This window comes from Myxine glutinosa, chromosome 3 (genome assembly GCF_964187855.1).
Source record: "Myxine glutinosa chromosome 3, kmMyxGlut1.1, whole genome shotgun sequence".
In the NCBI taxonomy this organism is placed as follows: domain Eukaryota; kingdom Metazoa; phylum Chordata; class Myxini; order Myxiniformes; family Myxinidae; genus Myxine; species Myxine glutinosa.
Window position 1 is genome coordinate 32,380,606 of NC_136263.1, and position 14,505 is coordinate 32,395,110.

The following is a 14,505-nucleotide window of genomic DNA, read 5'->3' on the forward strand; positions in this document are numbered from 1 at the left end:
GAAATTCGACCTCAAGATGACCTTTGACCTCAAAATCAATAGGCTTCTCAGTTGTGACGACCTCTGCAACTTGGTAAAGTTTCATGACGATCGGTTTAGAATTGTGACCTGTGGGCGATTGACATACAAACAGACGGACAGGCAGACAGAGACAGAATAACGCACAAGACTACCCAATATACTTGTAAAATCTTCGATTTTGCAAGGAATAAGTAAAAAGAGATGTAAACCACGGAATGTAGGCATTTTATTCAAGGATATATTCACAAACGAGGAAAAGGAATACAGCATATCCATGTCAAATGCACCAGTGCACGAGCTGCACCGTACAGTTCAATATTGCACAGAGAGTCATTGCGATCCTAAAGAAACAATGCAACATTTACTTCTTTCAAAAGGTGGAATTTATGGGGCACTGAAAACATTGACATTTACATGTTTTTTTTCTCCTTTTCATTTCTTTTTCTGTCTGTCTACAGAAAGGTGAACTCTTGCAAATAGTTTTTGTCAGACTCACTCACTTGGCTGCGCCTGAATGGGTCTGAGGGCAGAGGAGTCACAGCTGAAACCCGAATCCTATCCAGGTTCCTCCTGACGACTCCACCTTTACCTATTTGGGTTCCTCCTGATTGCTTCAGTGCTGCATTTGATCTTTTAGCTGATACAATTGAGAATATGATGGAAACATGATAGCCAAAGAGATCATCAAAAACATTCATTTGTTAAGCGATAGCATGCAGACAGATAGGAAAAGTAAATTACAAGGACAACGCTGTGTTGATCGACAGTTTCAAATACAATTTGTTTTTTTTTTGAGAAATAAATAAACCAATTCGATCGAGTTTCACTTTCCACTGCATTTTGCATCACGTGATTATTTATCGTGAAATTTGGATATTTTACGTAAATATTTAATGCGGGAAATAAAAAAAAATTAATGTGGGAAATAACATGTAGATCACTCTTTGTTTTGAAAGATAAAACAACCAGGCTGCAGATAACATCACCATTCAAGACGAATCACGCACACACGTCACTATCATCGTTGAGCTACAAAAACTGTTCCGACCAATCAAATCTGAACAAGGAAATGTTTAAATTATGGTGCATTTCGAACATTTTTGAAATAACGTACGATACCCTCTTACCACCATAATCCGAAATGTTTTTTTGAGAACGAACAATAAATGACCCACTTTTTCTGCAACGATCACGTTGCAATAGACACTGAGAAACCCACAGCATGCAAAAAACGTTTCAGGAAAGCAAAACGACAAACACCCAAATGAACACAACCTACGTACCGGTTCGTCCTTTCGAGAACGCTCCGTAATTTACCCCGTCTGAGACAACGATGCCGAACAGCACTGCGCAAAGAGACTCTAGTATCGGTAGAGAAAAATCACGAATGCAAAACAATGCAACACATGCATACAGCATACACGTAACTAATATTATTTGTAAATTTTTCATCATTTTTACATTGACTGACTATTCCAATGTGAATAAACGAGTGATCAATCTGTTCAATAGCTATGTTTGCATTTTTATTTTAAAAAAAGCTACTTTCATTCAAGGATAGGTATTTGAACTTTTAGGTTACTTCGCAGCCCATTCTGTAAACCGTTAGTCCTGTATTTATAAACGATTTTACGCAAACTTCGGTCAACGTGCAAAACTTCACATGCCGCAACTGCAACGACAACGACAAATGGGGGAAAATAAATTGAAGTGTTTCTGATTACAAGAAGAAGAAGAAACCAAATTCACAATGAATCATTGTCCCTGAACCATTGTCACTGCATGAATCATCACTTGAATCTCAAAACTTTCCAAAATCATTTAGGATTTCATTTACCATTCTCTAAAACAAACTGATCAACTAGTTAACTAATACATTTAAATTGTGCTCTCAAAAAAAACGGAGTGATTGGTAATAAAATAATTTTTCACGCACACTTAACTGTCCTCCCCACCTTTCCCATTATTTCACCCGTTTTGCTTTTCAGGTCACCTGTATGCACAAAATGGCAAAGCGTTATTTGGAAGTGGAGCGGTACAAAACGACATCAAACATGCATGCACAATGTTGCTTTTTTTATTTCGATAGGAGATGAATTTGCGAAATAAAATTCAGCTGGGCTCTTTAGTAAGTGAGAATGCAAACATTTAAAAGGTGTTACTACTCGAGGGAAGAGCGGGGTGGAATGAGCTATTCATCGAAAGTACCAGATGGTGTTTTTTCTCTAATGCATTCAAAAGAGCAGCATTATATAGATGATGCATTCAAAATAGTAGGATGCCACAATAACAGCTAAAGTTTGAAAAATAAAATGTCCCCAAGTAGAATTTGTAGAATACAGACACCCAAAAAAACCCCCCCCCAAAAACCCAGAATTTAACCTGAGCTGGGATAGCTTTACAAGTGCTAGGTCAATTATGTGCAGTTTTCACAACCAAAGTAATTCTCCCAAGATAACCTCAATCAGTGCCAAACGAAGAAATGCAACACGGGCAATGATCAAGCAACAAACTGCACCACAAAACTCCAATTGATGAACAGGTGTTATAATAAAGTCGGAAACACGAAGGGAAAAAAATAATAATAAAATGAACAACCTTAAAGCACATCACAAACCCTCCAAAACGCGTTCTCTTTTCCATACAAAATGCTTGCAATGGAAAAGCATTGATGATGAGGGAAGTCTGAAGCTCAGAGGCATTTGTAGTGTGCACACAGGTACGATTCAATACAATAACTCTGCTAACCCGTTCTGGGTAGTAACGTTGCAAAACTCAGTTCGAGGTGTCGCCTGTGTAGCGGGGTTTCATCTTTGCATTCAACTGTGTTGTCTCATTGGCAGATGAAGGCTGCACAATAACGGGTGAGTCACCTGGTAAAGGACGATTCAGTTAGCGTGACACAAAGCATCATCATAAATTGCATGTTGTTGTGCACATGCACACAAAAAACTATTGTTATCCCCACCCTTAAAAAAACCAAAAAAAACAGGGGGATATTGTAATCAGCTCTGTCTGTCCGTCCGTCCGTCATGCTATCTCCTCCTAAACGGCTTTGCAGAAATTCACCAACTTGGTAGGTATAATCACCACATGGCACGAAGGTGCAAGAGCAGTATCATTTTTGGCCCTTACCCCTGGGATGGGGTCAAAAGGTCAAATAACAAATAAAGCCATTACGGGCACACATTCATACATTATTCAATGAAACTTTGTATATACAATCAATATTGGGAGGGACGCATGAAATATGGAACGATTTTTTGTCATTTGGCCCCCGGTTCATGCCCCAGCGCATTGGGACTTTGGGGTCACAGGGGTCAAAACGGGGGGGGGGGGGGGGGATATTTAAACTCAGTCATATGAGGTCATTCCTCATGGAACCTTTTGCCATCTTTCAAACTTTGCTTTAGGTGAGAAACGTGGGGATTCGCGATGGCGGAACATAGACTTCGCTCCAGTTATTTTTGTTGAAAATAAATTGAGATGGAGTGAAGTATCAATGCCAAACAAGGAAAAACAGGGCACAAGAAGAGGGATGTGGACTGTGTGCCCACTGCTAATGCGTTAAAGCCCGGAGGTGAGCACTTATTTTGAACAAACAACCGTGGAGACCAATGGGCCTTTTTGATGGGCCTTCTACATCACCTTTTTAATTTTTATTTTTTCTTGTACACAATGGCGAGGCTTGTGTAAGAGCTAACATTCATCACCAAAAAAAAACTGACATAAAACATGATAAAGGGCATGGGAGACAAGATGGGGAGAGAGAGGGAAACACACAAGTACAACAGTAGAGAACAGGGACACCGGGAGATCTGTGGGAGGAAGAGGGCTTGGGGGGAGGAGGCATGGGAAGGGGGCAGGGGGGGGGGGAGGCGAGGCATGGGAAGAGGCCGAGCTAGGAGGGGTGGGAGAGGTATAAAACACATGGACACTGTCAGGACTTCCAGGAAAGAAGTTGGTATTTCAAAAAAATGGATCTGGGGTGAATTAATGGGGGTAAGAAAAGATCAAGGTTTTGGATGGGGGAAGATAAGAGATGGTGGTGAACAGCTGTTTTAAAGACCTGGAGGTAGGAGTGCGATTGAAGAGAGTGAGGGAGTTTGTTCCAGAGGCGGGAGAAAAGAGGATTGAAAGAGTGAAGTGAGCAGAGAGTCTTGATTTTGGCAGTTTCACGAGAAAAGGGTTGCTGGCAGATCTTGCGCGACCTGCAGGAATATTTGGGAGACAGAGCACAGGCAGAGCTGGGGGAGCTAGGCCGGAGAGTAGTCGGTAGAAGACAGAAAGACCACCAACCTGCCTGCGTTGAGTGAGTGAAAGGCCCTTGGAGTTAGCTTCATCGCAGGAGATTCCAATGATTCTGAAAGCTTTAGTTTCAACAGCGTGACGCCGAGCTCGGTGTGAGGCAGGAGCACCAGCCCAGAGGGGAGTACAGTATTCCATTGAGCTGCGGATGAAAGCCTTGTATGTGGTGAGGAGCTCAGGTGTGCCAAGGAAGGACTTCACACGACGAAGGATACTCAGTCGGCGACTTGCTTTGGAGGCCAACTTGGAAATGTGGTTTTCCCAGGAAAGATCATGGCAGATAGTGAGACCCAAAAGATTGAGTGACAGAACTTCTTCAAGAGGATTGTTCACAAAGTATATGGGAGGGTTGTCTAGTCGAGAGACGTAGTGAGAGTGTGAGATTTGTCAGGATTGAAAGACATGTTCCACTTGTTTGACCAGTCTGTGATTTTCTCCAGGTCTGCAGAGAGTGAAGAGGCTGCAGACTGCCGATCTGAGGGATGAGGAATGGAGCGGCAGAGAGTGGAGTCATCAGCAAAGAGATAGAGAGGATTTTCAAGAGAGTCAGAGAGATCATTGATGAAGACCAGAAAAAGCACAGGGCCCAGAACACTGCCTTGGGGAACTCCAGCCAGAACAGGAAGGGGCGATGAGAGAAATCCATTCAGGGCCACACGTTGACTCCGACCAGAGAGGAAGTCCGCCAGCCATGCGTGGAGATTTCCATGGATACCAAAGGAGGAGAGTTTGGTGAGCAGAGTTGGGTGCCAGACCGTATCTAAGGCACGTGATATGTCGAGGGAGACAGCTCTGATTTCCTGTTTGGCATTAAGGACCTCCATCCATTGCTGACACAGCAGAAGCAGCATGTCCAGAGTAGAATGACCTGGTCCGAATCCAAATTGATGATCTGAGATCTGAGCCGGTCATTTTACGAATATACCCACCACAAATTGCAATAGTAATGAAACTTGGCATTTTTGCTTCTTTTGACCCATGTAATAACATAGTAAAAGTCAAGGAATAACGAGGCATTGGAACACATTCATTTCGAGCAACCACTTTTTGACAGTTATGCACGAAAATAAGCTAATAAAAATGCTCATGAGAAGTGTGAAAACCACAGGGGGACTAACAAGGGGTCGTGGAATGAGCGAGCCGCAAAGGATCACGTGGCTGCTGTCCACCCCCATATGTGCAGAGGTCAACATGGCTTTGCAAGAGTACACATCAGTGCAGTATGGGACCAGTGACCAGCACAAAGAACAAAGCGCAGCTCGACAAGGACGGGACACAGATGACACGCACAAACTTATTCGCTACCTGTCATCAAAGGATCCCTTTGGAAACGATCCAACTCTGCAAAGCATTGACACTGGCATCACAGCTGGAGATTCGGTCAATGCTGACCAAGCAGCGTCAGTCGGCAGGAAGATCTTAGATGGAATGCTTGACAAAAAGGTTCTTGATCACACGTTCAAGAAGAAAGATCAGGTTGTGACTCTTGACACACGTTCATCATTGAAAACTGGCAGACAATCCGTTCTGATAGATCCACAACTGTTGTTCCAACGTCTGAGTACGGCAGGATCACGCTGTGATGACCTCAAAGATGTCTTCAAGTACGAACTAAGCAGTTTCCCACCAGCACTGTTTAAGACCACTGATATCCTGCTTGAGGCCGACAAGCCAGCGCTAGCCGAAGCCATTTGGAAACAACTCCCCCTTGACGTTCGCAACACAGTGCTGCCACAGAATGTGCAATATGTTCTGGATGGTGGGGCATTGCTACACAGAATTCCTTGGAATTCTGGCGAGACATATGGAGGAATCGCCAGTCACTACGTGCGATATGTTGGAGACAGGTATGGTAACGCTGTCATAGTGTTCGATGGATATGTGAGCGCACCCTCCACCAAAGATGTAGCGCACAGCAGGCGCGTTCGATCTCACAGCAGTCCCCTTGTCAACTTCACAACGGACATGGTATGTACTATGAAGAAAGATGACTTCCTTGCCAACCAAACAAATAAACAACGTTTCATCAATCTACTGAGTGATGACCTTCAACGGCGGCACAACGCTGTTCATCATGCCAGGGCAGATGCAGATGTTCTCATAGTGGAGACAGCCATTGCATGTGCAAACACCAAGGACACCGTGATAGTTGGCGACGACACCGATCTTCTTGTTCTCCTTTGCAGTCGTGCAGGGCCCACATCTCACAACCTGTTCTTCCGACCTGAGCCTAAGCTGACGTCAAGGAGGCAAGCAAGATGTTGGAATATCGAGCAAGTGCAAAAGACACTTGGACGCAATGTTTGTGACAAGCTTCTTGTTGCACATGGACTCCTGGGTTGTGATACCACGTCAAGAATTTACTCGATTGGCAAATCAACAGCCTTGAAGAAGCTGAACTCCAGTGCGTATTTCTCCGAGCTTTTGGCAAACTTCAACACTCCTGGAGCGTCAAAAGAGGATGTCATGACAGCTGGAGAGAATGCCCTGGTTTGCTTGTATAATGCCCAGCCCGGGGAAACACTGGACATGCTGAGGCTTCAACGCTTCCACCAGAAGGTTTCAACAAGCACTGTCAGAGTTGAGCCTCGTACCCTGCCCCCTACATCAGCATCTGCAAAGCAACATTGCCTACGGGTGTATGTTCAGGTTCAGCAGTGGCAAGGAGTTGCCATGGATGCCAATGGTTGGGGATGGGCTATCCGTGACGAGAGAATGGTTCCCGTGATGACCGAGATGAAGCCTGCTCCAGATTACCTTCTAGATGCCATCCACTGTGGCTGCAAAACAGACTGCAGCACCCTACGATGCAGCTGTCGCAAGTACAGCCTGGAATGCTCTTACGCATGCAGTGAATGCAAAGGACTTCACTGTTCTAATGTGACCTTGTCAGAACCAGAAAGTGATCCAGAAGAAGAATAAGCTCTTAGGTTGGTGCTTGAATCGCAGTTCATTCAATTATTAAATAAAACACTTTTTTTTTTTTTCAATATATATATATTTTTTTCAATATTATTTTCAATATTATTTAACGATTTTTTTTGTATATATAATACGATATGAACTTGTTCACATAAAGCCATTACATTGCAGGCCTCAGGGACATAAAATTGCAGGTTCTCATAAGGATTTAGCACGGAAACAGTTTTTGGTCTGAAAAATTTATGCAGATTTTCGCTTAAAACCTTCTCTTAAAGATTGCAAAAATTGGAAATGTTCCAATGCTCCGATTCTCCTTGACTTTTAGTATGTCATTCTCCACTAAATTTGACATTGAAAAATGCATGTTTCATTACTATTGCAATTTGTGGTGGGTTCGACCCCAAAATGGCGTAGATTGACTGGACTAAAGAGGAAGGATTTGATGTCAGAAGCGATAATGAATTCCATGACCTTGCTGATTATTGGGAGCAGGCTGATTGGTCTGTAGTTGCAAGGATGTGTTTTTGCTCCTATTTTGTGTAAAGCGGTAATGTTTGCTGATTTCAAAGCAGATGGCAGATGACCTTGAGTAAAAGAGAGGGTGAAGAGAACAGAGAGATGGTGAGCTCGAGCGGCAGAGCAGGATTTTCGGACCTGTGGGCTGATGCTGTCTGGTCCAGTTGCAGAATCAGTCAAGGTTTGACAAAAACTTATCCACCTCATCAGGAGAGGACACAGATTCCAGGAGCAGCTGGGTTCGACTGGGTAAGGTGGGTACAGAGAGAGATGGCTTCGGGCACAAGATTTAGAGGCAAACACAGAGTTGAGGCATTCAGCTTTTTCACGTGCGGAGTCAGCTGTGTAGCCGTTTGAGGTAAGGGAGGGGATGGAGGGGGAACAAACACCAGAAACAAATTTGACCAGATGCCACCAGGATTTGGAAGAGGGAGACAGGTTTGAGAGTTCAGTCTTGAGAGTAGAGAGATATTGTTTCCTGGCTCTCCTGAGAGTACACACACACTTGTTCCGATCTTTGTGAAAAGAACTGGAGATTGCCTTCAGTTGGATTAGCCTTCCATGAGATGAGGGCAAGTTGTTTCAGGGCAACTGCCTCACCACAAGCTTCAGTGTACCATGGACGGGAGGAAGGGTATGGCAACTGAAGACGAGATGGGATAAATCTGTGCATGAGAGAGAGAGAGAGAGCAATTTACTTTGGAAGAATTCCCAGGAAGAGTTGATGTCAGAGGCGTTAGAGATGGGAGACCGGTCCAGATGATTGATGGCTGCTTGAAGACCGTGCCAGTCAGCCTGAGTGAAATGCCAGACTCTTCGGCGCTGAGGAGGCTCTCTGAAAATGGCCAGAGAGATATCCACAAGATATAACAAGCAAATGATCAGAAGAACTGATTGGAGCAGAAGAAGAGTAGCAGACATTTGCAGGGAAGTTAGTCCTAACCAAGTCTAGAAGAGCAGATACTCCATTGACTGAGATCCGGGTCAGGAAATTGACAGATTGTGTTAGTCCTAGTGAGTCACAGAAGTCCATTGCTGAGGTGCCATGGCTGGTGAGAGAGGTACCGACACCCAGCCAGCTGGCACGATGACAGTTGAAGTCACCACATATGAGGAAGAGTTGGGATGAGTGGATATAAGTTGGGTCCATGTTGTTCGACAGCGAGATGTAAATGGAGTCATCACTGTTTGGAGGACAGTACAGAACACATATGAACAAAAGGTGGGAGTGGAGAGGAAGCCATAGCCCGAGGTACTCCTGAGGGTGTGGTGGGGGGCGGGGGGGAGTGGGCAGTGCAGGGAGAGTGAGGAAGATAGTTTTTGATAAAGATAAAAACCACACCACCAGGACGAGGCTGAGGTCTATCATACCGGAGGAGGGAGTAACCAGGAAGAGATATTAAGGAATCAGAGACATCTTGAAGGAAGAAAGTTTTTGTTAAGCAGATTAAGTCTGGATTGTCAGAAGCAACCTGTATGGAGAGATCAATCAGGTTTGAGCGAAGGCCCCGGATGTTTGAGGTCCATACCATTAAGGAAGAGGGAGGGGGAGCATCAGGTACAGGACAGGACAGGGAAGGGGTAGGGTAAGATGAGGGGTGAGAGGGGGAGGTCGGGAGAGCTGTTGATAGTGTGTCAGAGATTGCAGAAGAGTTAGGAGAAAGGGAAGAATGAGGAGGACAAAGGGTTTGATGGTGATGGGATGAGGAAATCAATCAAGAAATCAAGATGATATCAAAGATTGATATCACCTAACATGGCAATTTCTTGAGAAATCAAGTGCTGTTTTGGGCCGAAGCAAGCAAGCATGGCCACAGGGAATTCTTTGTGTGATATGATTGACACAGCAGCCTCAAAGTATCACAATAAGCGAGAGGTCTTTGCGCTGTCGAAGGGCAAGGGCAAAACAGACTACTAAGACTAAGGCAGGGCTTTCAGGATGTTATCATGGAATTGTAAAAAATTGCAGCAATGTTGGAAGGAATAATAAAGAAGGAGCTGATTCTCTCGGTCCCCGGCCTTTTGGTTGGTATGAGGAATAGATGGGTAATATGAAAGTTTAAATCTTGAACGTTTTTTGAAATACCTTGTACAAAAGCCAAGTTACCAAGATGGTTGCCATGACAACATAATTCAGCCAATCACAGACATGATCTATTCTGGTTGAGACAATGTCATGATAATGTGAGGAATAGATATCTGCAATATGAAAGCTAAATGTACAATGGTTTTTTAAATACGGTACCACGTACACAAAAGTACAAAAGTACATAGAAATATCTACAGCTGCACCAAAGCAGGCAACTTGTGCGCCAAAAGGACACAAGAACTTCGGTTGGTTGGTTGGTTGTAAGACCAAGAAAGACTTTTTCAGTGTCTATGAAAACTAGCTGCAACCACCCCACCTCACTTGCCAAACATCTATAGCTAATAGAGGAAAGCATCGAGTTTGTGCTGGACCCTCTTCACCAAGGATTCAATGTTACTGTACGGCAGGATAGCTGAGAGGTATGTGGACTATGTGCATTGTGCACTCACCGTTGTGCTGGCTTTGAATCTCATCTCGACCCAGCTGTAAACTGGCATTCTGGTGTTTCATATTCAGGGCAAAGAATCAATGTGTGTGCCTTCCATCGGAAGGACGTTAAGCTGCAAGCCCCATTTGCCAGCATTGGCTGTTGATTGACCTTGAAGATGCCACGATACTTATTCGAATAAGCATAGGTGATTTTTTTTATCTTGGGCAAATTCCTGTCTTAACCAGTAGGGAGCACTGCATCGATGTCACAGCCAAACCCCAGTAATGACCTAACATACAGCTTGGTGCTTCACAGAAAAAGAATGAAAGATTCCACGCTATGCCGTACGATACTACACCTCACTGTCAAGCTGACAGCAGATTCCATCTCTGCCGATCTGGAAAGACAATATTGCTGGTTTCACAATGGAACATGCCATTCATTCCAGAAAAATGTCATTCTTCCGTCGTCGTCTTTCCAGAAGGAATGCCAAAGCAAGCACCTATCTTTTTTGATGATCAATCACTCAGAGATTCAGTCACTTGAACTTCTGGGTCTCACAATCAGTCAAGACCTCTCCTCGGAAGGCCATATAATCAAAGCCTACCTTCAAAGCCAGCTCTAAACTAGGCACCCATCATTATACAAAGTCATTCCTTGTTGAAAAAAAGAGCTTCTGATGGCATGTAAAACCTTTATCTGTAGTTATATGGCGTACTGCTCCGAAAAATCGGCCGATTTAGAAGTGGTAAATCATGACATCATAGTGCATTGTGCACACATGAAGTGGATACCATGCTGGATCAGTGCCGTGCCCATGATTGACATTATTGAGTGGCTGTGAATCGATACATTTAAACTCCCTTCTATAATCGATTGGTGTATAAGCGTATCGAGTTAATTTCAAAATCATAATTTTATTAAGGATTTTTGAAACCTCCTACCTACCTTACAACATCTGATGGGACCCCAAAACGCTCCACAGGAGGTTTGGCGGGGCTTAGCCCCAAAACTGAGGGAGTAGTTTGGAGACGGACAGACGGTCGGATGGATACTCCTGTTTTATAATATAGATGTGTACATATAGAGATATGTACATATAGAGATATGTACATATAGAGATTATATATATATATATATGTACATATAGAGTACATATATATATATATATGTCTATGTGGTGGAGAGGTTGGGTATGTGACAGACGAAATGGTTAGATTTTGGTAAAGATCCGAAAATCCGAATCTAAGAATTTTTCAAGTGATTCTTCACTATTGGGAGATAGGGCCAAAAACGATAAATAGCAGGATATCTCAAAAAGTTGTGGACAACTTTTGACAAAACTTGGTGAATGAGTTGGGCAGGTGACAAGAACAAGCTGATTAGCTTTTGGTTCAGGACCGGATCCAGATCTGACCTTTCAGTGGGATACAAAACGGAGATATGCTCTCCAGAGTGCCGTTATAATTACCTCCGCCACCAAAGGTGGATGGAGGTTATGTTTTCACCCCTGTCTGTCTGTCTGTCTGTCTGTGAACAAGATATCTCAAAAAGTTGTGGACTGATTCGGACGAAATTTGGCAGAGGTCTTGTGTGTGACACATACGATATGAATCTGGTGAATATCCGGATTCAGATCCGGCTCGTAGAATTTTCCAAGTGATTCTTCAACATTGGGAGATCGGGCCAAAAATGATAAATAGCGGGATATCTAAAAAAGTTGTGGACGGATTTGGACGAAACTTGGAGAGGTTGCGAGTGCGACAAGGAAGAATAGAGTCGTTTTTGGTGAAGATCTGTATCTGGATAGAAGAATTTAAGTGATTCTTCACCATTGAGATACAGTATATGGCCAAAACGATATATAGCAGGATGTCTCAAAAAGTTATGGACGAGTTCTGACATGGACGAATTATGACAAAACTAGGTGCATAAATTAGTCAGGTGACAAGAAGAAGCCGATTAGATTTTGGTTCAGGTCTGGATCCAGATACGACCTATCAGTGGGATACAAAACGTAAACTGTTCACCCGGCGGAGGTACGCTCTCTACTGAGTGCCGTTCTAGTTAGTCATGTCTTTCTTGGGCACTGACAGGAGGTACACACACTTGCCTCTAAAGCTGTCTAGCCTGGGTTCCAATCTTGACCCAGTTATAAACAGTAATCCCTGTGTTTCACAGACAGGGTGATTCATCGATGTGTGTGCCGTCCCTCGGATACGTTAACCTGGCACCCCGTCTGGCGACATTAGTTGGTGAACGCTAACAATCTGATGGTGTCCTTCGCGAAGAGCAGGCAAGCTATTGGCAGCACCACGAACAAATTACAAATTCCTGCCGCAACTACTTAATCGAACATCAGGCTGGGCCAGGCGTTTCGTGTGAAATACTTGGGCCAAACTTCCCCTGGCCAACCCCACAATTGGGATTAAGAGTGGCCGCTAAAAAAGAAGTTGTGTCAAATTTCACGAATCGTTTTTCATGCCTCTGCCGAGGAAGTTGCATGAGGCATTATGCGTTTGGGTTGTTCGTCCGGCTGTTCACGTGTCCATCCATGAAAGGTTTTTTTTTTTAGCTCACTTGGAACGAAGTTCAGGGGAGCCTATGCGATGGCACGTCGTCCGTCCGTCAGTAAACACTTGAAACTTCTTCTCCGAAACCACTGATGGGATTGCGACCAAATTTGGCACAAATGATATTTGTTGTGTTGTGACTAAAGTTTGTTCACGGCATTAAAAAAAAATCGAGGTCTAAGGGAGTTTACCGGGGTCAAATTGGGCCAGGTTTGACCCCCCAAAATAGGAATTTGCTATTTCCTCTGAAACTACACACAATATTTTGATGAAACTTTATCACAACCTTCACCACCAGTGATGTACTAAAGGTTGTTTGCGGCATTAAAAAAAAAAGTGACCCTTTAAGGGTCCGCGGGGGGTAGGGGGGAAGTTGCTCCCCAAAATAGGTATTTGCTTTCTTCTCAGAAACTACACACGCAATTTCGATGAAGCTTCACCCCAACCTTCATCACCCGTGCTGTACCAGTTTGTTCAAGGCATTAGAAAAATTGGGGTCTGAGGAGGTATACGGGGTTGGGGGACAGGGGGGTTCCCCCCAAAATAGGTATTTTTTGTTTGTTTGTTTGTTTAAAGTCTTATGATTATGTTAGTATGATTCTACATGTTGCCCTGTCTTCTAGCAATCATTGAAATTGGTTTAAAATACCTTTAGTCAGTGCAGTATACCGTTTATTCTACCAGGTGAGCCCTAAGTGTATTGCCCCTATGTTTACCTCCACCACCAAAGGTGGATGGAGGTTATGTTTTCACCCCTCTCTTGGTTTGTTTTCATGGAGTTTATGTCTGTCCTCCATGTCTGTTTGTGAACAAGATATCTCAAAAATTTGTGGACGGATTCAGACGAAATTTGGCAGAGAGGTAACGTATGTGACAAGGAAGAAATTATTAGATTTTGGTGAAGATCCGGATTCAGATCCGGCTACTAGAATTTCATTTTAAGTGATTTTTCACCATTGGGAGATCGGGCCAAAAACGATACATAGCAGGATATCTCAAAAAGTTGAAGACATATTTGGACGAAACCTGGTGGACCGGTTGGGTGTCTGACAAGGACAACTATATTCGATTTTGGTGAAGATCTGAATATGGATTCGGATCTGAGAATTATTTAATTTTTAAGTGATTCTTCACCACTCGGTGATAGGGCTAAAACCAACATATTGCAGGATATCTCAAAACGTTATGGATGGACTTGGACGAAACTTGGTGGATAGGTTGTGTGTGTGAAAAGGACGAATCGATTCAATGTTGGTGAAGATCCGGATCTAGCTCGGAGAATTTTTTTAATGATTCTTCACCTTTGAGAGATAGGACCAAAAACGATACAAAGCAGGATGTCTCAAAAAGTTGTGGACGGATTATTTTGATTAAATGCGATTCTGTGTTGTGATTTTCTGGTCGACTCTAGAATACAAAACGTAAATTGTTCACCTGGCAGAGGTATGCTCTCTACTGAGTGCTGTTCTAGTTGTTACTGCGATAACTTGAGAACGGGTGAAGGGATCTAAGTCGAACTTGGTACAGGTGTGTGTAAAGATGAACTGATTTTTAGATTATGGGGTCAAAAGGTCGGATTTGGACGAAACTCGGTGGACAGGTTGTGAGTGTGACAAGGACCAATCGATTCGTTTTTGGTGAAGATC

The 14,505-nt window shown here is 43.5% G+C and overlaps 1 protein-coding gene across 7 annotated transcripts in view; it reads right to left on the minus strand.

The window, feature by feature from the left end:
• Positions 1-230: 230 nt before the first annotated feature.
• Positions 231-14,505, minus strand: part of LOC137423699 (dnaJ homolog subfamily C member 5) — a 76,436-nt gene continuing 62,161 nt past the window's right edge. For 6 of the 7 annotated variants that reach the window (XM_068111125.2, XM_068111127.2, XM_068111126.2 and 3 more), the window contains one exon: positions 231-2,894. In XM_068111125.2, the coding sequence (XP_067967226.1) occupies positions 2,797-2,894 (98 nt within the window). In that variant the 3' untranslated portion in view covers positions 231-2,796. The remainder of the gene's footprint in view (positions 2,895-14,505) is intronic. The other variant, XM_068111129.2, reaches the window with a different exon arrangement.